The following is a 25,148-nucleotide window of genomic DNA, read 5'->3' as shown; positions in this document are numbered from 1 at the left end:
GACCTCACTTTAAAAGTCGATTTTTAAAAGAAATATTCATTCGCTCTCAATGGATCTTACCTGAAATGAGTCAATTTTATATATTTTATAAACATCCAGACAAAATTTCTTGTTTTGAGCAGTTTCTTTTTTTAAAAAAAAAAAAAACAAGAAAAAGAAAAACCACATTCACAATCTAAAAACACATTTATTTACATCATGTGGGTCACTTCAGCTGATAAAAACCATTAGCCCAGAGTCGCAGCGCTGATCAGGGATCCAGTTATTTCTTTTTTTTTTCTGCCTCCTCTTTTTAAATGTCTGCTTTAATACTTCCTCCTTTCGCTAATGATTCTCCGGGAGGTCAAAACAGAAACAAGAGAAAAAACAAAACAAAAAACAAAAAAAAAAACAGCGGGATGCTTTACAGTTTCCAGTTTGAAATTCCCCGACCTTAAAATTTCTATTTTCACATTTATTTTTTTTCCTCAGTAACATCATAAAAACATAATAGTAGTCACATATATCAGGAGTAAAGAAACATTTTCTTTTTTTTTCGTTTCCCACATGGATTAGTTTCTCCCCCCCTCCCTCCCTCCCTCCCTCCCTCCCTCCCTCCCCCCCGTCACCAGTACAGAGTTCGTTGTCAGATCCTGGATTAGCGCTGCAACTCGAGAGCATCCAGAAATGTAGGGTCAAAACAAAAAAACAACAAAAAAAAGAAGTAGTGTTCTCGTAGAAATTGTCAGACCTGGCAACCAAGACGTATCTTAAAAGATAAAAGTCTGAGCGGCGAGGTCACTGGAGTTCAATGTTTCCTCTAAAATTCGTAGTGGGGGGTGGGCGAGGGGAGGGGGGGGTAAAAGATGGTGATTGAGATGCTGGAATGAAATACCTGTAGTGGATGATTGCATTATCACATAAAAGAAGTATTGCAACTGCTCTTAAAGAGCCTCAAGGTTTTGTTTTTTTTTGTTTTTGACAAAAAAAAAAAAAAAAAAAAAAAAGTTAGGGGATCCAAATAGGCGCCCTGAGGAACGCCCTGGTGTGATTCTTCTTCTCCTTCTGCTGATGAACCCTTAAGTGCTTTTACAATGAGCCTCTAGCTTTCAGCTTAAACACAAGCTCAACTTTAAAAGATATTCTTTACGCAAAGTGAAAGGGATTTAGAAAAAAAAAAAAATAAAATAAAATATAAAGTATAGATGAATGTCGAGGAAACACTGAAGTTCAACACGCACTTATAAAGATTCAGAGTATATAGTTGATACAGGTATTTATGTTCTCATGTCTGTACAGATCCTAGACGGTTTAAAATAGTGGTGGTAAGAGGGGGGAGGGGGGCGGGGCAACAAGACACAAATGTTTCACTGTTAGTTTATATGCACAGCAATGTGAGGTGCTGGGCCGGAGGAAGTCCAGTGGTAGAAAACCGTAAAGTCAACGCATTGAGGAAACCCATTCGTACGTCTCGGGGATGCTTAAAGATTGACAAAAAATGGCCGCCTCCAATTTAGTGTTTTGTTTGAGCTTCGATGAAGAAGAACGGAGCTAGGTTGCGTTTTTTTTCGGTACAATCGGACTCCGTTGGCGTCGTCCCAACGCCGCGCTAGCTCCTGTACGAATTGGTTTCCAAATGCGCTTGTTTGTTGTTGGTTGTTTTTTCAATTTATATATATATATATATTTTTTTTTTACCAGTTTCTACAGGACACGGCACAATCACACGAAACCAGCCATAACGCAAAGCCCTCTAAAGGTACACGGGGCCGGGCTCAATCCGTCAACACAACACTGGAACCCAGGTCTCTGAAGAAACATTCATTCTCGGTCGTTTTTTGTCCACAGACTGAATAGAAAAAAAAAGCATGTTACAGTTTATATCTTTTCTTTTCTTTTTTTTTTCAATTAAAACTATTTTCCTGAATTACAACTGAACGCCCACCCTCCCCTCCCCTCCCCTCCCCGACAACCATAAACCGTGCCAACTCTTACAACGTTATTCTGAGTTGCACCTGAGCTCTGATCCCCGAAAAAACCTCAGGCCAGTAAATTAAAAAATAAATACAACATATCAATATGCAAGGTCACGGATTTTCCAGAAAAACAAAAAAAAAAACAAAAAAAAAAAAGAAAAGAAAAGAAAAATTAAAATGCTACAAGTTATTTGTGTTTGTTTGTTTGTGTATTGAAAGTCACTCCTGCAGCTGGTCCTACAGAGGTGTAGGGTAGTTTGCGGCACTGGTTGCATATAACTCGCTAGAACTTAGAAAAGCATAGTACTGAATCCCTGAATGGTATTTGTCGGTTTGGGGTCGGTTTCCCGAGCGCAGTTTAAACTCCCAACACTGGATGATTAGACGTGACCGATAAAACCAAATGCTACCAAGTCGTCGTAGCTGTGGCGGATTGGTTTGTCGGCCACTTTGGCAGGTGACCAACCAACGATTGGAGGCTCAAATAAAAAGTAAATCCAGTTGGCGGCTGAAATACTGATGAGTAAATCTGAGGACACAAACATTTGGGACAAAAAAAAGGGGGTAATACTGGTTCTTTACGTCTGTGTCGGTCAGTATTTAGTATTTATGACCAGGAAACTTCTGTTAAGCTTTAATTTTCAAGAACGTGGGACTTTACTGCTGCAGGAACCTGGTTCTGGTTTTGGTTTATTTGCCACACTCCTACTCTAGCCCCCAAAAGAAATCCCTGCGAGTGAGGTAGTACTTATTGAAGGGTTTGCTGGGGTTTTGCGATAACTTGATCGTTCCCTGACTGAACGGCGGCGGCGGCGTAAGGAAGCGATATCAATGCACATATTGTACTCGTGCTACAAGTAAGCAAAGAACAAGACGATGGCTTAAACTTCCTTCAGGTTTGCTGCGTTGTTGCGATATTGTGCGCTAAAAATAATAACCAAATCTCAAGCTAATACGGACATGGTACCTTCTCCACTCTGCTAGTTCCTGTTTCCTTTTCGTTGGCGTTCAATTTGGTCAAAAATAACTTCAGTTTCGGGGGGAGTTTTGTGTACAATTGCGTATTCTCCTGAAAAGTTCCTTTTCGGTTCAAACTGCGTCCGGTGAAACCGTCCCAAAGCTTGAGGAGAGACTGCAGGTCTGCCGGCACCAGTGTTTAACGTCCCTCAGAAGGAAATAAAAGACTAAAAATAAAACCAAAAAAAAAAAAGAAAACACTGCCGCCGTTGTTGTCTTTAACAACGTGGGCAGATACATCCGTTTTGCCTGACATCTACAAGAGTTAACTATCATGGATGCGTCGAAATGGCACCAGGATGAAAGAGGGAGATTGTTGGTTGGTTAGTGTTGGCGGGTTAAAAAAAAAAAATAATAAAAAAGTCTTTTAACCCCTGTGCATTGTGGGAAAATAGTTAAACCTAGAGCTAAGCGAGTTGGTAAAAGTTCCACCACAAAGAAAGCCTCAAAACGGACACGCTAAAAAAAAAAGAAAAAGAAAAGTAGATTGCTTAAACCGCTGATGGCTGAAGGTTCCCATTCCCGTCCAGCTCAGCGTATATATCCAGAAAACAATTTAAAAAATAAATAAAAACAAAGGAACTTGGACTTGTAGGGTTTAGTGAAGACTTTTCATCCAAGTAGCTTCTGTAGATCTAGTGCCACAATGTTTTTTTTTTTTTTGAAGAAACCCGATAAGTCCAGTTGACCTTGTTTCAATGATTTCTTGGCACACTGGACTTGTAGATGTGGCTCCTCCAGGTCTAAATGACTGGTGGTGTTAACTTGACTCCAGTCTATAGGTTTAGATAAAGGGTATATACTCTTAGAACTGGGGTTACATCTGGTAACCACCACTCTTTACGCCCAGGTTAATCTGCACCAAACGTCGTCCAACGTCCAAATAGACACTAGTCACGTTAGCTTCTGATGGACGCCACCAGCAGACGTTACAATTAAAACCCAACTGGTCTTTCAGAACCAGAAACCAAACCCGATAAGTCTGGTTGAGCTTGTTTCAGTGATTTCTTTCTAAACTGGAGTTGTAGAAGTGGCTAAATGACTAGTGGGAAGTTTAAGCTTCTATGAGAAGAAAATTTTGTCGGTGATGCCAACTTGACTGGAGTCTGAACCTGCACAGGTTTAGCTAAAGGGTATATACTCATAGAACTTGGGTTACATCCAGTAACTATCACTCTATAAATGATCCGTGGGAAGTTTCAGCTTCTATTAGAAGACATTTGTGGGCGGTGCCAATTTGAAACTCACCTGAGCGGAGTCTGAACCTGCACAGGTTTAGCTAAAGGGTATACACTCATAAAACTTGGGTTACATCCAGTAACTACCACTCTTTAGAAGACATTTGTGGGCGGCGCCGACTTGAAACCCACATGAGTGGAGTCTGAACCTGCACAGGTTCACAGAACTGGGGTTACATCCAGTAACTATCACTCTTTAAATGACTGGTGGGAAGTTTCAGCTTCTATTAGAAGACATTTGTGGGCGGCGCCAACTTGAAACTCACATGAGTGGAGTCTGGGAGGTTTAAGCTAAAGGGTATACACTCGTAGAACTGGGGTTACATCCAGCAACCACCCCTCTTTAGACCCAGGTTAATCTCTTCCTGGACACCACCGGTCTTTTAGAACCAGGAACCCGACAAGTCCAGACGCCCTTCAATCATTTTTCGGAGACTAGATGTCCAGAGATGGCAGCTAACAAGAACAACCAGGTTTGAATTTACCACCGGGATTAGTGTTAACTTAAAGTGAAGAGAAAAGACAGAAAGAGACGGTGGAGACGGGAGGTGGCGCTCCGGGTTCAAGTGAGGATGAGGATGTAGTGGAGGATGTGGCAAATATTCCTGAGGTGTATCAAAAGAGACAGAGATAGAGCAGAAACTCTTTGATAGTAATCCAGATGTGTGTGCAATCAAATCAAACGCAAGCTGGCTCAAAAATAATAATAATAAAAAAGAAAAAAAAATAATCCAAAGTTAGGGGGTAACACCTGGAAATTGTCCTAAAAACAAAGTTTCTAAATAGAATCAAGACAACACATAACTGATTTCACAAGAGAGAGATATATAAATTCATAATATCCAGATCTCATGACCAAAAACAAATTAAAGATATTTACCCCCCTGTCGACAAGTTGACACGGCAAACCAGAAAAAAAATAAAATAAAATATAATAAACGACAACTTCTTCTTCATCATCATCATCATTATAATTATTATTATCATTATTTGGGGGGGGAAGGTTGTTTCTTTTCTTTTTTTTTTTAAAATCCCGCTTTTATCAGCGAAGAGAGAAGAATAAAAACAAGAAAAATAAAAATAAATCAGACGGAGAGAGGGGAGGGGGAAACCGGGCGATGGCCACGTCGTGTGCGTCGAGGCGTTTTTTTTTTTTATATCCGACGTCTTCGCCCGCGATCGGGACGAGGAGTCGGGGAGAGAAGTGTGAACTACGACCGTAAACAGGGAACAGGGACTAATTTAATTAAACTGTGTCCATCTGAACTGAGGTATACCTGGTTGAAGGAGGTTTATGGTTTCTTTCTTTTTTTTTTAGTTTTTCCGTTGTTTTTTTTTTTTTTTTCTCGTCGTAATGCTTGAAAATGGACCCCCCCCCCCCCCCTCCCTCCCCCACGTCTCCCACCCCCTCCCCCCTTTAAAATAAGCTTGATTACCAAGTTGTCTGGGTCCATAATACACTATGTACAGCAGCATTACACTATAAACATTCAGAAGCCGTTGCTTATTGGCAGAACGATAGTCTTCAAAAAAAAAATAAGAATAAAAATAATAAAATGCACACAAGAAAAAAAAAAAAAAGAAAAAACAGCAAATGTGTTCATTGTCCTTTTTTTTGTTTTTGTTTTTTTACACTAAAATGAAAGTTTTGTGTAATTTTTCCCGTCTCCTCTTGTTCTCAGGTCGCCCGCCTACACATTTATATATATATATATATATATATATATAGTGTATATATATATTTAAATACACACATATATTTAAATATATATATATGTGTGTGTGTGTGTGTGTGTGTGTGTGTGTATAAAACCAATACATGATAAAAGTGTTGAGTGTCGTCGTCGTCGTCCTGAATCATCGTCATCTGCGCGGGATCGGGACCCGTTTTTAAAATGTTGTTTAAAAAATTCCTCAGGCACACATAATATCAAAATGAGGTGGATTTCATCGAGTGATGCGGTGAGGGGGGGGTGAGGTTGGGGGGGGTGAGGTGGGGCTGGGTGAGGCTGGGTGAGGCTGGGGGGGGGCGCAGGGTGTTTCCTGAAGTAGCGGCCCGCACTTAAAGGAACAAAACTAAACCAAAAAACTCAAAATGAAAGAGAGAAAAGACAAAAAAAATTAGACGACGACAACGGCGCCAACCAACCAGGGTCGGCCATTTTTTTTTTTTTTTTTTTTTTTCTTCCTTCCTGCGAGTCGATTGGCCGATCATAAGCTGGACTCCTTGGGGGGGAGGTCCACGTTTGTCACCATGGTGACGACGGTGACGATCTCCTCGGGGCCGATGGCGGGCGCCTGGCGCTGCATCTGCCCGATTCGCTCCTCGACGCAGCCGGCGGAGAGACGAGCCTCAGCCTCATGGTCCCAGCAGTCCTCTATGGTCTCACACAGCATCGCCAGGCCCTGGGGGGGGGGGTTATAATACAGGGGGGGGGATGGATGAGAGGAAGGAAGGAAATGAGGGAGGGAGGAAGGAGTAAAGGAAGAACAGGAGGGAAGGAAGGAACGAACGAAAGAAATCAGGGAGGGAGGAAGGAAAGAGGAAAGGAAGAAAAGGAACAAAGGAAGGAAGGAAGGAAGGAAGGAAAGGAAGGAAGGAAGGAAGGAAGGAAGGAAGGAAGGAAGGAAAGAAATCAGGGAGGGAAGGAAGGAAAGAAATAAAGGAAGGAAAGGAGGGAAGGAAGCAAAGAAGGAAGGAAGGAACAGAGGAAGGAAGGTGTGATAAATGTCGTGTTGCGTTGCGTCTGTGGTGTTGTTGTGTTTGTGTTTGTGTTGTGTCGTCGTGTTGTTGTCGTGTTGTTGTGTTTGTTATGTTGTTGTGTTGTGTTGTTGTTTTGTGTTGTGTTGTGTGTGTTATTGTGTTTGTGATGTGTTGTGTTGTTGTGTTTGTTATGTTGTCGTGTTTGATGTGTTGTTGTGTTTGATGTGTTTGTTGTGTTGTGTTATTGTGTTATGTTGTTGTGTTTGTGTTGTCGTGTTGTCGTGTTGTTGTGTTGTGTCGTGTTGTCGTGTTTGATGTGTTGTCGTGTTGTTGTGTTGTGTTGTGTTTGTGTTGTGTTGTTGTGTTGTTGTGTTTGTCATGTTGTTGTGGTATTGTTGTGTTGTGTCGTGTTGTTGTGTTTGATGTATTGTGTTGTTGTTGTGTTTGATGTGTTGTGTTTGATGTGTTGCGTTGTCGTGTCGTTGTGTTGTGTTGTTGTGTTTGATGTGTTGTGTTTGATGTGTTGTTGTGTTTGATGTGTTTGTTGTGTTGTCGTGTTGTTGTGTTGTGTTGTGTTGTGTTTTTGTTGTGTTGTGTTGTTGTGTTGTTGTGGTATTGTTGTGTTGTCGTGTTGTGTTGTTGTGTCATGTTGTCGTGTCGTTGTGTTGTGTTGTCGTTGTGTTTGATGTGTTGTCGTGTTTGTCATGTTGTTGTGGTATTGTTATGTTGTGTGTGTTGTGATGTGTTGTGTTGTGTCGTTGTGTTGTGTTGTCGTGTCGTTGTGTTGTGTTGTCGTGTTGCGTTGTCGTGTCGTTGTGTACTCACGGTGTGTTTCTGCCAGCAGTCTCTGAGACAGGGCCTCAGCTTCTTGTGAACCACCACCTCCTGCATGTCCTCCAGAGACGGGTGCTGTCCCACCTCCTCCTCAAAGGGCAGCATGTACTCGTCCACGGGGCCTGAGACGGAGACGGAGACGGAGACGGAGACAACGTTAGAACCAGCTGACTGTGAGTTTAAACGCGTTTGAAAGGGTTTTAAGGGTTTTAAAGGCGTCACCGTCTGCGGCCGTGCATCGCGCCGCCAGCTCCCACAGCACCAGGCCGAACGCGTACATGTCGATGCGCAGGAACGAGTCCCTCTGGAAGTTGATGGCTCCCTCCAGCACCTCGGGCGCCATGTAGCGCCGGGTTCCCACCTACGGGTCACAGGTCAGAGGTCAGAGGTCAGAGGTCATAACCCCTTTAATAAACCTTTAATAAACCTTCAATAACGCTTTTAATAAACCTTTAATAACCCCTTTAATGACCCTTTAATAACCCTTTTACTAACCCCTTTAATACAACTTTCATAACCCCTTTTAATAACCCCTTTATTAGCCCTTTAATAAACCTTTAATGACCCTTTAATAACTACTTTAATAAACCTTCAATAAACCTTTAATAACCTCCTTAATAACACTAATAAAACTTTAATAACCACTTTAATAACCCTTTATTAGCTCTTTAATAACCCTTTAATAACCCCTTAATAACCCTTTAATAACCCCTTTATTAGCCCTTTAATAAACCCTTTAATAACCCTTTATTAGCCCTTTAATAAACCTTTAATAACCCTTTAATAGCCCCTTAATACCCCTTTAATGACCCCTTTAATGACCCCTTAATAACCCTTTAATAGCCCCTTTATTAGCCCTTTAATAACCACTTTATTAGCCCTTTAATAACCCCTTTAATAACCCTTTATTAACCTTTTAATAACGTTTTAATAACCCTTTATTACCCCTTTAATAGCCCTTTAATAACCCCTTTAATAACCCCTTAATAACCCCTTTATTAACCCTTTATTATCCCTTTAATAAACCTTTCATAACCCCTTTAATAACCCTTTATTAACCCTTTATTAACCCCTTAATAACCCCTTTATTAGCCCTTTATTAACCTTTATTAACCTTTATTAACCCTTTATTAGCCCTTTATTAGCCCTTTAATAAACCCTTTATTAACCCTTTAATAACCCTTTCATACCTGGCCATGAGTGTCTCCTGCAGACTTCCCAGCCTCAAACTTCAGAGCGAGGCCAAAGTCTGCGATACAGGCCGTCAGGTTGGTCTTCAACAACACATTCTTACTCTTTATGTCCCTGAGACACACACACACACACACACACACACACTTATTATAATATTACAATAATAACAACAATAATAATGACAATAATATGACACTGTAGAATAGAACACAGCAAGGAAAGGAGTGTGTTGTGAGTGTGTTGTGAGTGTGTTGTGAGTGTGTTGTGAGCGCGTTTAGAGTGTGTTGTGAGTGCATTGTGAGTGCATTGTCAGTGTGTTGTGAGTGCGTTGTGAGTGCATTGTGAGTGTGTTGTGAGTGTGTTGTCAGTGTGTTGTCAGTGTGTTGTGAGTGTGTTGTGAGTGTGTTGTGAGTGTGTTGCGTGTCCTACCTGTGAGCGATGGAGGGCTTGTGGCCGTCCTTGTGTCCCGGGATGTCTTCGTGCAGGTAGGCCAGGCCTCGAGCCGCCGTCTGAGCGATGTGACACAGCTCGTTCCACGACACCACGTTGGCCTTCAGGTAGTCGGTCAGGGAGCCCTGGCATCAAACACACAAACACACACATGTTCATCCTCTACACAACGTCTCTGCTCTTATATAACCACAACAACAACAACACAAGGTCACTGAGCCGGAGCGCAGGCGCTGGGAGCCGCCACTAGAGGGCAGCACCAACACACGATTCACCACCGGGAGCTTCTCTGTGAGGTCACAGGACGTCTCTCTGACAGATTTACTCCTCGAGTTAAACCAGAACAAGGTAAAATGCTCCGTCCAACGTTAAAAACCCAGGTAAACAACAAATACATGAATAAAAAGTGACTCTAGATCAGCTGTCGAGACGCCAAACACACTCGTTTACAACTTTACAGCGTAGCTTGGTTCTAAATATATAAAATATAATAACATAATATCCACAGAGGAAATAAGAAAAACTTTAAGTCTTTTAGTTAATATATAATATAATATAATATAATATAATATAATATAATATAATATAATATGTGATGTTAAATGTCCTAAAATCTTTTCTTGTATGACTACTTCCTTCTTCTCCTTATTTTCTTCTTCTTCTTCACCACCGCACAAGAAGAAAAAGGAGAAGAAAAAGGAGAAGCAGAAGAAGGCAAAGAAAAAAAAGAAGTACTAAAAGAAAACAAAGAAAAAGGAGAAGAAGAAAAAGGAGAAGCAGAAGAAGACAAAGAAAAAAAAGAAGTACTAAAAGAAAACAAAGAAAAAGGAGAAGAAGTAGAAGAAATAGGAGAAGAAGTAGAAGAAATAGTAGAAGAAGTAGAAGAAATAGTAGAAGAAAACAAGAAAAAGGAGAAGATAAAGAAAAAGGAGAAGTAGTAGAAGAAGAAATAGTAGAAGAAGTAGAAGAAATAGTAGAAGAAGAAGTAGAAGAAATAGTAGAAGAAGCAGAAGATAAAGAAAAAGGAGAAGAAGAAGTAGAAGAAATAGTAGAAGAAGAAGTAGAAGAAGTGTTAGCCTGATGCTAAGGCAGCTGAGTGTAAACATGTGTTGTGTCTAGTTGTGTCTAGCTGAGTGTAGCTGTGTGTAGTTGTGTAGCTGTATGTAGCTGTGTGTAGCTGTGTGTAGTTGTGTAGCTGCGTGTAGCTGCGTGTAGTTGTGTAGTTGTGTAGTTGTGTAGTTGTGTAGCTGCATGTAGTTGTGTAGCTGCGTGTAGTTGTGTAGCTGTGTGTAGTTGTGTAGCTGTGTGTAGTTGTGTAGCTGTCTCGGGGCTGCGTGTAGTTGTGTAGCTGCGTGTAGCTGTGTGTAGCTGTATGTAGCTGTGTGTAGTTGTGTAGCTGTATGTAGTTGTGTAGCTGTATGTAGTTGTGTGTAGTTGTGTAGCTGTATGTAGTTGTGTAGCTGTATGTAGTTGTGTGTAGTTGTGTAGCTGTATGTAGTTGTGTAGCTGTATGTAGTTGTGTAGCTGTCTCGGGGCTGCGTGTTGTTGTGTAGCTGCGTGTAGCTGCGTGTAGTTATGTGGCTGTGTGTAGTTGTGTAGCTGTCTCGGGGCTGTGTGTAGTTGTGTAGCTGCGTGTAGTTGTGTAGCTGCGTGTAGCTGAGTGTAGTTGTGTAGTTGTGTAGTTGTGTAGTTGTGCGAACCTTGTCGTGGTAGGCCGTGATGAGCCACAGCTCCAGGTCCAGGTTGTTGTTCCTCTTCTCGACGCCGATGAAGTGCAGGATGCTGTCGTGCTTCATGCCGCACACGCTGTAGATCTCGTACTCGTTCTGCCAGGACAGCTTGTCCTGCAGAGACGGGGTCGGGACGGGGGACACGGTTACTTCACCCCGTCCATCAAAAACAATAGATAAATAAATAAATAGATAAATAAATAAACAGACGTACCTGAATGGGGAAGATCTTCACGGCCACGTAGTCGTTCAGCAGCTGAGCTTTCCACACGCAGCCGAAGCGCCCCCTGGCTTTCACCTCGATCAGCTGCAGGGGGATTTGTCCTAGAACCGGGGACGGGGGCGAGGGTCCGGGATCCTGCAAACACCGAGAAAGAACAAACAAACCTCTCGCATTAAGATAGCACCATTAGCAGTCGCCATAGCAACTCGTATCTCGCCGATACTTAACGGCTATTAGCGTAGCTTCGTTAGCTCTACTCTCACAGGACTAGTTTTATCTGGGAACCTTCACTCATCTGGAATAAAGTCGGAGGTTCGTCTGTGGTCTCCGTGTATTTACAACTGGAAAGTCGGGAAAGTGGGTCACTACGCCCGAGTTGAGTTTCCAAGATGGCCGCCCCGTGTGTAAACAGTTAGTTAGAGGCTCCTGTGATATTCAGTTCATTCGTTTTTGTTGCACTAATTCGGTCGCACAGACAGAATTTATGCTGTTCTAGTGTGATTTAAGTTTTTCATGTGTTATATGGGAACTACATGCACATGTCGCGCTAACGGCTAACGGCTAACGGCTAACGGCTAAAACAATAGCCTGGTAAAACCAAAACATAGACAAACTGTTTTTCTAATAGTTTATATTTTTTTTACAATTAAAACTATTTTTTTTTTATAAATTCCTGCCTTGTGTGATCTCATCACTGTAAATAACTCTAGAGTTGGTTCAATCAGTTAAATTAAGTTTAGCATTACAGCAATAACATTAGCTAATCATCTCGTTTTCAGATGCTAAGGTGCGTGTTGATGAACTCTTAACTTAAATCAAGCATTAATGGTTTCATTTTAAGTTAATAGATGTTTAATGTTCATCCCGTGTGAATGAACCACATGAAACCCAGACGTAGGAGGTGAGACCAGGTCCCAGGTAAAACTAATCCTGTATCAATACGTTTACGTATCTGTTGTTTAACGTCGGGTCATGCGTGCTCCTCTGCTCTGCGCTCATGCTAAATCCCACGCAAAAACAAAAGTGAAAGCAAAGAAGCCGCGTGCACCGGGATCCAAAGTAGGTTAAACACAGCTGGTGATCGGGATTAAGCTGATCACTTTCACATGGGACCGAGCGGGGAAGGTTAAAAAAGGAGCATGCAGCGAAGGGGAGTCGCATTTCCAGAAGGATAAAAGGTGGAGGAGAAAGACTAGCACATGACGGATGGGGGGGGCCTTTGATGAAACCAGATACGCTGCTGGAAAATCTTCACTTCCAAATGCCTCTGTCGCTAATAAAGAAGAGGAAAAAAAAAAAAAACTTCTCTCCCTGTCTCTGATGCCGGCGACGTTCATGTTTTCACTTGAACTGGAGGCTTACGAGGAGCTGGATAATAAGCCGGAGCAAGTTTCAGGACCCCGAGGCCCGAAGGATCCGCTCAGCAGCGATAATATATCACACACAGCACGCCTGTCAATTCCCGTCTGTTTCCCTCACCTCACATAAAATTAAAAAAAGAAAGAAGAAGAAGAAGAAGAAGAGGCCCCTTCCTGAGTTACAAGGTTTGCCAAGGTTCAACGAGTTGAAATAAAAAAATGTACATTTCAAAACACGTGTCGAGGTTTTTTGCTCTTTCTTCTGGCTTCAGCGCTTGTTCCGACAAGCACAAAAAAAAAAAAAAAAAAGATTTAACGGCATCAATCAGTTTGATTTTTATCAGAGTCGGTCCTGAACTTTTTACCTTTAATAAAAAATTTTATAATCTATTTGGTATGTGAGTGGGAGGGAGGGAGGGAGGGAGGGAGGGAGGGGGAGGAAGTTAAGAAAGCAAGCCTGGACTTCACCGGAGAAACTAAATGAACTGGTCACAAAAATGTTTTTTACGAAATTATCCTTCCCTGTGTATTTAGTTCTTATTATTAGCAAATGTTAGCATGCTAACAAAAATATGATCTGCAATTGCGAGAATGTTAGCACCTACCCTTAAGCTAGCAAAGTTAGTAACGCTACGTGAGTCGAATCAATTTTGGAGGCAGCGCACAGTTTTTTGCGCAAATTAGCAAATGTTAGCACGCTAACACGCCGAAAAAAAATAGAATCCGAGCACTTACAGCTACGCTAGCATCGCTCTATTTTTCATCTCTGTGCCTGAACATCGACTGTAAATATATAAACATATATTTCTAAAATAAAAATTACGTCAATGTGGATTGACTCAATTGCAGAAGCCGCCTCTAGTGGACAGTTGTGGAACTGCATTTTTTTTTTTTTTGTTGTTGGTAAAATAGCAAATGTTAGCATGCCAATATATATATGTATATGATGGTATTCAAGGTTTGGGGTTAAAACCTGAAGAGCAGTTTTGAAGCTCAGTGTCGACTCTCTGGTGGCGGCCATCTTGAACCCTAATTTAGAAATAGTTCAAAGAGGCGGAGCTTTAGTGGGACTGAGGCGGGAAAAGCTGCAAGTTTTGACACTTGAGTTTAGCTGCAGAGGTTGTAACAGTCGTAGCATGTGTAGCATGTGTAGCATGTGTCTGCCCATTTGACTAAAAACCCTGCGAGAAACAAATATTTGGTTTTGCAGAGTCGGCTGTTTAAGCTTTTTTACCAACAGCCTGGGCGGCGTGAGGGGGGGACGGAGGATTCGAGTGGGAACCTGGTGTGTTTGCTTAAAGCTTTTTCCCCTCTAACAGGGAGCTGCGAGGCAGACCTGCTGTCTGCGCGCTGCTTTCACACCAAATGCCAGCCAAATGACGGGGAAAATTACCCACTGTGGCGCTGAGGTTGGATTACAGCGCGGCCCGAACGCTCGGCAAGTTGGCAGCTTTAGAGGCGTCTTCAAGAACACACCGTGCTCACCAAAAAAATAAATAAAATAAAAATGTTTCTCTACATCTGTTAAAAAAAAAAACATAAATGCTGTTTTGTAAATAGGGGAAATGGAGGCCTGGGCCCGGCGAGGACTGGAGGTGCTGAGTTTATCAGATCAGGAAGTTGGCATAAATGACCCTTCTGGATTTATTAACCAAAGTGAAAGCGTTTGGTGCTTGGCAGGCAGTAATTCCAGACCTTGTGTATGAACATACTTGGCAGCTGTTTGTCTTTTGGCATCACTGATCGCTTTAGGAATAACTGCGATCTGGTTTCTCCGCGATTGGACTTTCAGATAAACCTGCGGAAGCAGATTTATCATCTCTGCACAAACTGAGTACGAGGCGTTCGAAACCGATCACGGTGCTACCGCGCGACGTAATTAGAGGGCGAACGAATGCACTTGTCCAACAGGTCTGTCTGACAGTCAAGGTTTAGTTAATGTTCGGTACCTGAAGTCATCTATGAGCCAAACACCTTGAACTGTTAAATCTAAATACTTTTTAAGATTTATTATCTTCAAGCAAGGAAACCTGTTTCCCCAAGACACATTCTGCAGATATGTCCTCCTTAGTCTGTTTCATGTTCTTTCCTTGACCCATTTAAGACGCCACAGTGTACGAAAGAACAGAAATAAAGCTCCAGGAGAGCGAAACAAAAGATAAATTCACACCGAGAGAACAACCACGAAGGTACAACTGCAACCTCTCGATGTGGACACTCGTCAGTTTGCAGAAAACCAATTCTGGTGCGAACTCTGATCGTGATTCAGTTGAAAGTCAAGGTATAATCCAAGGATTTACCAACACAAACACTGCTTCAGGAACTAATTTGTATTATTCGTATGCAAATCTACTGTTTAGGACGCGTTGTATTCAAACATTCACATCATTCTGTCCATGGTTTAAATTGTCAGGAATCTATTGGTGGTAAGTTGCCCAATTGCGGCCGGGAAATCAGTGTTTTATCTTTAGATGAGTCACAGAGTGAAATTCCTGTTCGTCCACTGTCCTTGGAGTAAATATGTGATACAGACTCAGATTAAGACGAAGACGAGACACTGATCACTGTTTAACATACCAGGACCGGTCAAAGGTGAAACGTGAGAACAAAACTTTATTTTTCTTATTTATAAAAGGGTTTATTTCTGCCGTTAAGTTAAATTAACTTGCTTTCGGAGCCTCTAGTGGACGTCTGAGTGTTTCCGGCTGCTTCTTCATCTCCACAATTTACGAATTGATCGTTTCTTTTTGTGCAACTCTCAAAGCGCTTAAACGTTAGAGACCAAAACTCTTATTTATTTTTTAATTTTTTAATCAGATGTTAACATGTTTATTTCGGTTATTAAGTGAAATTAACTCACTTTCGCAGCCAGCCTCTAGTGGGCATTTGTGGAACTGCATTTTTGAGAAAATTAGCAAAAGTTAGCATCTTAAAATTACGCAATTTAATTTTCAAATCAGTTCTTTTGGATTAATAAGGAATTAACTGAGTAGTTTGGGGGTACAGACATTTGTATGAATTTTGGCAAAAGTAGAAACAAAAATGAACCCAACTGGCAAAAAAGACACAGCGCTGACTAGTGTCTGGGGGGAGTTGTTACAATATATATTTCTGTCTCATAGTACTTTAAAGGAGACTTTATGGAAAAGGACTTTCTATTTCTATGAGGACGGGAGCAGAATTTGTGTCATTCTATTCAAACTTTCACATGTTTTTATTGGACTCATTATTTTTACTACTCACGTCAAAGTGTTGGCGATGCAAATCTGAGGAAGGTAATTTAGCTCATGTTTTACCGTCCAACAACAGTTCTGGGCCCAAATGATTAATTATGATAATCTGTGTGAGATTACAGAGATACAAATCCCACTTAACGTTAGATTCTTTGTTTTGGGCGACAGTTCAGCTCTGACGGGACAAACGTGTCAAAAGTTATGTCCAAGACAGTTTTATGATTGGACGTTCGTAGACTGTCTTTGTAGATACTGAGCAGCCTGAATATTCCTGTCGCTGTCAGTAACCAGGAAGTTGAGCGGTGGATTTGATGGCGACCCGGCATCCGAGACGCTCCTGATGATTATCAGGACGTCACCGCGAGACTCTTTTCTCTCTTCCTTTCTGGAAACTCTCGCCTGCCTTTCCGGGCTTCGGCCTGACATGGCGGCCCGGCCCGAGCCAGGCTCAGACCAGACCAGGCCAGGCCCCCCCCCCACCTCCCCAGAGAGTCACCGGATCCCTGGTCCGATCGCAGGGCGCCGTGGCCTCAGATGGGGGGCGCATTACACTTAGTCAGCAGACCACAGGAAACAGGAAAACAGAATCTGCTGCTTCACGCCGTTCTTCCCAACCCTCGACCATCTCCCGTGGCCTAATCGGGTTTCACCTTCATCCATTACATCAGGACCAGGTCCTTCAGGCCCCGGTTTGGTTTGTTCTGGGTTTTTCGGGTGCAGGTACGCACACATGGTCTACACTTAAAAGCCCTCAATATCTACAAGTTCTGAACCGTAATTCACACTTGAAAAACACTCCTACTAATGCAAAATGTATCTGAGTTTCAGCTTCAAACACTCACTCTGCATGGAACAAAAAAAATAAAAAAACATGGCGGATACCGTTCTTGAAACTGGGTCACATCACACACACACACAATATGTTACATAAACATCACAGGTGGACGTTCGCACGAAAAACAACAATAAAATAAAGAAATAAATAAATAAATAACGAGGGCTGCATTCAGGAGCCGCGCTGGCCATTTTCCACCATGCACAATAATACATTTTCAGCAGGGAGCACAAAAGACATCCATTCATGCAATTAACCCAGGCATAGAAAATAAAATATATATATATATATTATGAACAATGTCCAAAAAAAGCAATGCGGAGAACAAAATGGCGGACTGGGATTGAGGTGGAGAATTCATACCAAGCTCTGAACCCAAAAAATAAAAAATAAAAAAAAAAGAGAAAGAGGAATAGTGTTTTTCGACTTCAAGTTAAACTGCTCTTACCTCCACCATAATGTGAAAGGCGTGCTTGTTGAAAAAAGGAACATAAGAAGCAAAAAGGAGAAATTATTCCTGCTTTCTGTTTGGTTAGTAGATGAAATAAGAGGCGGACAGAAGGCAGGAGGTGATGGCTCGGCCCTGAATAACCTTTTGTTCCCGAATGAGGCCCTTCCATAGCTATGTTTAGGGGCACAGGTGCTTATAATCCCCTCGTGGACGGTGGAAGGGGTTAATAAAGGCACATTTCAGGAGCTTAAACAATGCTGAGCTGAAGGCCGGCAAACTGAAAATAGACCGAACGATGTGTCAAAAGGAGCGAAACAAACGTAAAGTTCACTTCTGTGAAGATGGAAGCGGCTCCAAAATAAAAGCAACTGGTGAGATGTTCGGTCGAGGAAACAGGGTCGAGGTTTAAAAACAAACCAACAGAAAAAAAAGGCCAGACTTGATGTTTAAGTGCCCCAGCGTCTGGGCTTCTTCTTCTTCTTCTTCTTCTTTTTCGTGTGAAAGCTGTGGGTCTGTGTACTCAGACAAAATCAATTCCAGTTTGCCTCCACTTCGCGCTGTGGTGCGGATAATGGAGGCTCGGTGGCAAATAAGCAGCGCATGACGAACCCTGTGACGTCGTGCGACGGAAAGCGACTTGGCCGCACTCGGATTTGACGTTTTAAGCGGGAAAAAAAAAAAAAAAAAAAAAACACTCCAGCGTCGTGTTTTGTCTCTGCAGCGTTTACATTAAACCCTTTTATAGATGTTTCAGTAGCTTCGATCCGGCTGCAGCTGCAGCCCGGTTATGACATAATCACATTCCCTCTGCTTTTAATTAGAGCTTTAGATTAAATGCATGCACAGTGTGAGGCGGAGTTCAAACGTTTTTTTTTTTTTCCAGACGCGGCGGCGCAGTTGGCACATGGACCCTTGTTAGGGAGCAGATTAATAACTGGAGCACCTTCGCGTGAGCTTTAAAGACGCTAGGAACAGGTGCGGCTAATTTGTCGGCGTCACACTAATGATACATGACTAAGAGATTATCGGGGTATAGACCGGGGACGAGGACGAGGGTGGACGGACGGTGAACAGCGTGTTTACATGAAACCATATCAGCCATAACATTATGTCCTAGTGATGTGGCGTGTGGCACAGAGACGTTCAGCAACAAATCCTTTAAATCCTGCAAGTTAAAGGTTGGATCAGGCTTCTTTGTCCAGACCGGATTGAGATGTGGAGGGCAGGTCAACACCTTGAACTCATCGCTGTTGTTGTTCCTCTCAATCATTCCTGGACCGGGCGGCGTTAGGATGAATGAACGGGCGACTTTTAACAGAATCAGCATCAACGTTTTCAGAAGTTTAAGCATCGGTTGGATGTTTTTTGACTATATTTTTAGTCATCCAGGTTACGGTTAATATCCAAAGATGTTTTTAAAAAACAAAAAAAAGGGGGCAACTGGACTTGTAGAGAACGGAGAAGAAGGTTTCATCAGAGTAGCTTCTTCAGCTCTAAGAGACTGGAGGGAAGTTTAAAGAGGTTTAAAGAGAAAGAACATTGTTTTTTCGACCATGTTACACTAATGAACAGGACAAAAATTACAATTTGATGAATCTTTTTGAAGGAAATGTCACATTTATAGCACTGAGATGCTAATTCACACTGGAAAATGATTGTCAGCAACTGGTGCAACCTTTTCCCATTAGCCGCTAACAGCTAGCTGAGGGGAGGGGGCTGTTTGTCCCTGTGGATTCATTACCAGTCATAGGCTCCAGTCTCAAAGGGTTGAAACTTCATGGTGACGGGAGTTAAACTGATGTCAGTCTTTCAAACCATCTGTCTTCACGGGCTAACCAATAGATACCACAACCAATAACAATAGAGGTAAGTATCTAGACATTAATGGACGCTAGTTGCTAACAGATGGGTTTTTACTCAGAGTTGCTTCTGTTAAACTCTTGTTGGATAAACCATGACTATCAGTGGTTATAATGTTATGGCTGACCGGTGCTTGCGTGATAATTTAATCTGGTTTCATATCTACAACATGACTGATTTCAAACAAACACAAACAGGATCTGTTTGTTTTAAGCGACTCGAAGGAGGACTTCATTAGCTCCACGCCAGCTATTTTATTTCCCTTTATTTCTGATCTGGTTTTGTTTAACGCTGTTTATTTGTTCGTTTATCTGTTTCCAGGTGTGATGCTTCCTAAGCCTCTTAGCGCTGCTGTTTTTTCCTCTGCTGCTATTTGTTTCCAGATTGCATTTTCATATTTTTTTATTTTTTTTTCCTGCAATGCTTCAACAATCCTCAAATACAATAACCAAGTTGAGAGAATCGCATGTCTCTCTTCACTCCTTCGCCCACACTCCCCACCCACCCACTCATCCACCCACCACCACCACCACCGTCCTCGGAGGCAGAGCTGCGAGCGCCTCTGTGTTTAGTTTTGTTTGCCTATATAAAGCCTCATCAATAATGCAGAGGCCCCTGACTCCTCTTCCATACCGTGAAAGCTCTGCATGGGTTTTCTTTTAAAAACCCCTTCCTGCTAAACAGCGGCAGGAAAAAATACAGCTGGATTTAAAAAAAAAAAAAACAACAAAACAAACTAATCAGGATGGCAGCGTGTGGATGAAATTATGCGTTTGCTCAGATGAGGACATGAAAAAGATCAAACGATAGCATGCGCTACATCGAGCCCTTTAACGGATGCACTCATGGAACCGGAGTTACATCCAGTGACTACTGCAGCCAAATATAAAGCTGAAACAACCCAGAACTCACCTGCATTTAGAGGATGTGTCTCACTTTAAATAATAGTAGTTACTGGATGTAACCTCAGTTCTATGAGTATAAACCATAGACTGTATATAAATATGGACTAAACCCGTCTCCACTTCCTCTCATTGGTCCAAACTGATGTCATTTTCCATGTTATACGGACTGATCAGTACGGTCAGAGGGCGGAGTCTTGATATTGATGCCCCGCCCACACTTGCCTCCACTAGCTACAAGGAAATATTGGACTATATATATATATATATATATATATATATACAATGAACTTATTTGTTCATTTATGCTCTACAGCGCTTACGCTTTATAGCACGGTTGGCACGGCAACTGGTAGCCGTCCTGTTTCTACAGCGTCAACTAACGAACTAAAATGTAAAGTACCCAAAAACACCTGAACATGCATCAACATTATATCAACTACCTAAAATAATTGGAAACCCTTGTTGAAAAATATTTTACGACGTGTATTTTAAGTGTTTTAGTTTGAGGCCCACTAAGATGAAGGGGGTGGAGCTTATGACCTATGCTGTAGTCAGACACCAGGGGGAGCTCTGCTTTCTTTGTTTAGTGTAGCCTTATAGAAACTGAACAACATCCTCTAATTGCAGGCGAGTATTAGACCCTTAGAGTTTTAGAAGGAGCTCAAGTCCAGTTACCTTTGTTTTAGCTTTGACTTTAGATAAACCATAACCTGGACTCTTCTTATCCTTTAATACGAGTTTATAAGAAGAAACCGAAAATGCGTAAACTCCGATCGGAGCTCCGCTGCTCTGCTGCACCGGGCAGAAACCAGATCATTGGGTATTTTCTGCAGATGCGCTTTACATTTCCCCTTTGGTTTGCAATTAATAGACGAAGTAAGTAAAAACTCAACGGCCTCCGAGGTCGAACGGGGAAAGAAATAAAAAAAGAGAAACTCGTAACTGCACCAGCAGCAACTTTTCAAACGAAAGAGGACACCGCAACACTTGATTGACGGCTGACCTCTGAAAACAGTCAGACGGTCTTTCTCCGTCCTCCCGGTGAAGACTTACATGTGTGGGGACGAGGGCAGGGGGGTAGGCCAGCTTGTGATGCCTCCACATCCAGAACGAGAAGAGGACGACGACGGCCAGGCATATGATGGGAACCAGGGAGTAGAGCAGGGTGCTGAAGAGCTGGGGCTTCTGGGGAAACGGGTTGGAGGTGGCTGTGTGACGGAGAAGAGAAAGCACGAATTAGACGCCTCGACGTTGGGCTGCGACATCTCAAAGCGCAGAGCCGACCCCGCTTGCAGCTTAGCGCCACCGTGCTTAGAGATCATATCAATGCACGCACACACATGCACGCGGCGGGATTAGCGAATCCATCTCGTGACATAACGTAATCTGCCTGCCAAAAATAACATGAGCCGTGAACTGTGGCCGACCCCTTGCAGGAGTGGCCGGGTTGACGCCATCGGGGTTTGCACCAGCTGCATGGTGGGACCCCCGGGGGTGTTTGTCACGGAGAGAGAGTCGGGAATGGGGTTTCCTCTGCAGGGTGTCTTGCAGGTTTCGCAGATTTAAAGGAATGCAAAGAGACAGACTTTGGTGCCTGTTGGACAATTTAGCTGGAGAGAGATGAGGCCAAGGACAACGGAGGATCCTGAGGTTTTTAGATAACGCTGAAAATCACCTAATTCCCTTGAGCCTGCAAGTAAAGAGAAACTACATTTTGTCCAGTCGACTAAAGGCCCAGACTTGCCTTTTGTTGCTTTTATTACCCTTCCTCGAATCCTTAAATATTTTTGAAGAGCACAGGAACACCTGGAAGCACATGGCAGCCGTCCAGAGCGTCTTACATCACACACTTTGCACGAGACGACGCGCTCAAAGTAAAATCTCAAAAGTTTCAGAGCAGCACCAGTTTCCCTCTGGTAGAGTTGGTCCCTGACCCAAAACTTTAGTCCAAGCAGGATAAAAAAAAAAAAGATGGGAAGCTTGAAAACATGGACTAGTCTCTAGACTTTAACCCTGTGGAGCTGGTTTGTGATGAAGCGCACATTTCTGGGAATGTACGTGACAAAAATTGGAAGAAATGGAAATATTTAATTTCCATTTTTAGAAAGAACGAATGTTAAATCGGTCAAAGACGGTTACTGGGACAAATCCAAAGTTTAGAATAGATACTGGGTTATATATTAATTCCATGATTTGGTTTAACTTCAGTTAAAGTTCATTTCCTTCTTAGATTAATAAAGTTTCATCAAAACGTTTCGTAAAAAATAAATAAAGAAACACATGCTCATAATATATTAAAAAGCTTCCAAGGCATCTCACTGGTTCATAATTGTGTCTATTTCTACATTGTTCCACAGACGTTCCCCTTTCATTGTTGCACATCTTTGTTCTGCACTGGTTCTTTCTGAACTCTCTCTGGAAGCATGTTATCAAATTTAAGTCACAGTTCGTACGTCCATGATTTGTCGTCATCCAATCAAATCAATAGTGTTGTTGGCAAAATGGGAGGAGGTTTTATCAGCAGTAAAAAAAAATAAAAAAAGAATTTCTGTCTGAAGATTTCAGGAGGCGGGTTTTAAACGCTTTGGTCTTGTCGTAACTTGATTATTGTTTTGAAGCTTTGGTCAAGTGTTTCAGTTTCGGGGAATTGGGAAAATTACAAGTAGCTCAAAATAAAAGATGAAAGACGACTCTCCCGTTTCGTTCAACGTGGTTATTTAACGATCAGAAAGGAGGTTCATTTCGATCAAAGCGAGAACGGGTAGAAATACAGAGCCTGGTTCATGAAAGTAATAAAAATAGGTTCTTTTAGTTTTTAAGGAATTATCATTTAACATATTTCACATCGTGTAATTGCAGTCAGTTTATTACGTTTATAAATGTGATTGTTTGTGTATTATATTACATTATTTAAGGTAGTACTGGAGCATGGGATGAAATCTGAGTCTGTAAATCTGTAATGTGTGTTTTATTTTATTAATAAGTGGCTTGCACTCTTTTCTTTTGCTCTCTTTTGTGATATAAAAACTGTTTTGTGCATGATAGAGTGGTACAATGTCTTTTGTTTGGTTCTACAATGCAATATATTGTGATGTTTTGCTCTCGACATGATTCACTCCAGCTGGATGTATTTGCAGCAGCGGTCCTGACTCCAGCGTACGTACTGTAGGCGGTCGAATGGTGCGTTTCGCTCTGAGAGGACGATTCAGGGGCGTACAGGAACCTCTCGTTGCACATGTTCCCTTCGCAGCAGCAGAAGAAAACGTCGGGACTCTCCTTCTTCTCCACGCACTCGTTACTAGAAAACAAAAAAGGACACAAAAAAGGAGGTGGAGATTATAAAAACAACTCCTCTCCGCTGTCACCTGCACCAAACCAATCTGCACCAGAAAACATTTATAAAAAAAAAATATCGCCCACGCGTCGCAAACAAACACAGTCATCAGATAAAAAAGCCAAAGGAAGTGGCGGCCGCCCTCGACTCGCTCCGGACTCTCCGGGGGGAGGGAGGCGAGCGAAGGCGCCGTCTGAGCACAGGATCCCCGACAAACTTTATCGCTCAGGAATCAGAGCTAAGAAACCGCCACAAACCGGCATCCGACATATAATAACACGCTCTATTAATATCCACCCGCCGCCCGGGGGTTTAGGCTCAATCCATTTCTGCGATTTTAAATTTCCCCGGGTGTCGTGGTAATTAAAACGTAGCCTCAATCTGACGGGCGAAGTTCACAGAGGGATGCAGAACGATGCTCACCGTGGTTTTTAAAAATAAAAAATGTTTCCCCGCCCACCTGTCGTAGCAGTTCATGTCGTCCAGCCAGCAGCCTTGCTTGACGATCTCCACGCTCCCCGAGACGTTTTTCCACGTGGCGAAGCAGTGCCGCCGCTTGTCTTTCTCGCCGTAGCACGGCTCGATGCCGCTGCGATTCGTCCGCTCCTTCTCCCAGCTCGAGTTGTAGTAGGCGCACTCCTGCGTCTCCGAGCGTCCCAAGATGGCACCTGGAAACAGACGAGCAAAGAAAAAGGGGGTTTAGGTCCCACATAAAAAAAAAAAACAAAACAACAACAAAAAACATGTCACAGTCGTAGCTCCGAATTTTCTCATTCAGCTTTAGTGGCGTTTCGGTAGCGTGCAAAGAAGAAGAAGAAGAACAGAAGGAAGAGACTTTACAGGACATTAAAAGACTTTAAAATACTCTACAGGACGTTAAAAGATGTTAGAGGACGGTAAAGGACTTTACAGGACGTTAGATTATGGTAAAAGATGTTTATAAGACATTAGTGGACATTAACATACGTCAAGGGATCATAAAAGACGTTAAAGGATCATGAACAGGACGTTTAAGGCTTTAGAGGATCCTAGAGAAGGTTAAAAGATGTTTAAAAGACGTAAGAGGACGGTAAAGGACTTTAACAGAATGTTAAAGGATTTTAGGAGACGTTGGAGATATCAGAAGATATTAAAATATGTTAGAGGACGCTAAAGGACTTTAGAGGATGGTAAAAGAAGTTTAAAAGACAAGTTAATGGACCTTAAAGGCCTTTACAGGACATTAAAGGACTTTAGAGGACATTAGAAAACGTTAAAATACGTTTAAAATACATTAGAGGATGTTCGTGGAACTCAACAGAAATCAAAGGACATTCAGGGACGATACAGGAACTTAAAAGACGTTTAAAAGATGTTAAAGGACGGTAAACGACTTTTACAGAACGTTAAAGAACTTCAGAAGACACTATGGGACGTTAAAAGATGTTAGAGGACGGTAAAGGGCTTTACAGGATGTTAGATTATGGTAAACGATGTTTATAAGACATTAGTGGACCTTACCATACATCAAGGGATCATAAAAGACGTTAAAGGACTTAAGAGACAATTCCAGGACTTTAGAGCATGTTACAGGACTTTAGAGAACATTAAGAGATGTTAGAGGACGGTAAAAGATGTTTAAAAGACATCAAAGGATCTTAAAAGACGTTAAAGGACGTTAAAGGACTTTAAAAAGACGCTATAGGATGTTAGAAGATGTCAGAGGATGGTAGAATTAGTTTAAAAGACGTTAAATGACCTTACAGGATGTTAAAGGGCTTTAGAGGACTTTAAAAGACGCTGGGGGACGTTGTTAAGGTGTTAAGACAGGTAACATTCCTACTTAAA

The 25,148-nt window shown here is 42.1% G+C and overlaps 1 protein-coding gene across 1 annotated transcript in view; it reads right to left on the bottom strand.

The window, feature by feature from the left end:
* Positions 1 to 167: 167 nt before the first annotated feature.
* Positions 168 to 25,148, bottom strand: part of LOC125000655 (activin receptor type-2A-like) — a 42,186-nt gene continuing 17,205 nt past the window's right edge. Inside the window, exons 2-11 of the mRNA XM_047576261.1 lie at positions 23,782 to 23,989; positions 23,152 to 23,285; positions 21,041 to 21,195; positions 11,337 to 11,480; positions 11,093 to 11,236; positions 9,372 to 9,517; positions 8,939 to 9,053; positions 7,971 to 8,109; positions 7,740 to 7,870; positions 168 to 6,616 (exon numbers count right to left, since the gene is read on the bottom strand). Coding sequence (XP_047432217.1) covers positions 6,422 to 6,616; positions 7,740 to 7,870; positions 7,971 to 8,109; positions 8,939 to 9,053; positions 9,372 to 9,517; positions 11,093 to 11,236; positions 11,337 to 11,480; positions 21,041 to 21,195; positions 23,152 to 23,285; positions 23,782 to 23,989 — 1,511 coding nt within the window. The 3' untranslated portion in view covers positions 168 to 6,421. The remainder of the gene's footprint in view (positions 6,617 to 7,739; positions 7,871 to 7,970; positions 8,110 to 8,938; positions 9,054 to 9,371; positions 9,518 to 11,092; positions 11,237 to 11,336; positions 11,481 to 21,040; positions 21,196 to 23,151; positions 23,286 to 23,781; positions 23,990 to 25,148) is intronic.

Source organism: Mugil cephalus, chromosome 23 (assembly GCF_022458985.1).
Source record: "Mugil cephalus isolate CIBA_MC_2020 chromosome 23, CIBA_Mcephalus_1.1, whole genome shotgun sequence".
NCBI lineage: Eukaryota > Metazoa > Chordata > Actinopteri > Mugiliformes > Mugilidae > Mugil > Mugil cephalus.
Note: the sequence above shows the minus strand (reverse complement) of the source record. Positions and strands in the feature narration are given on the sequence as shown.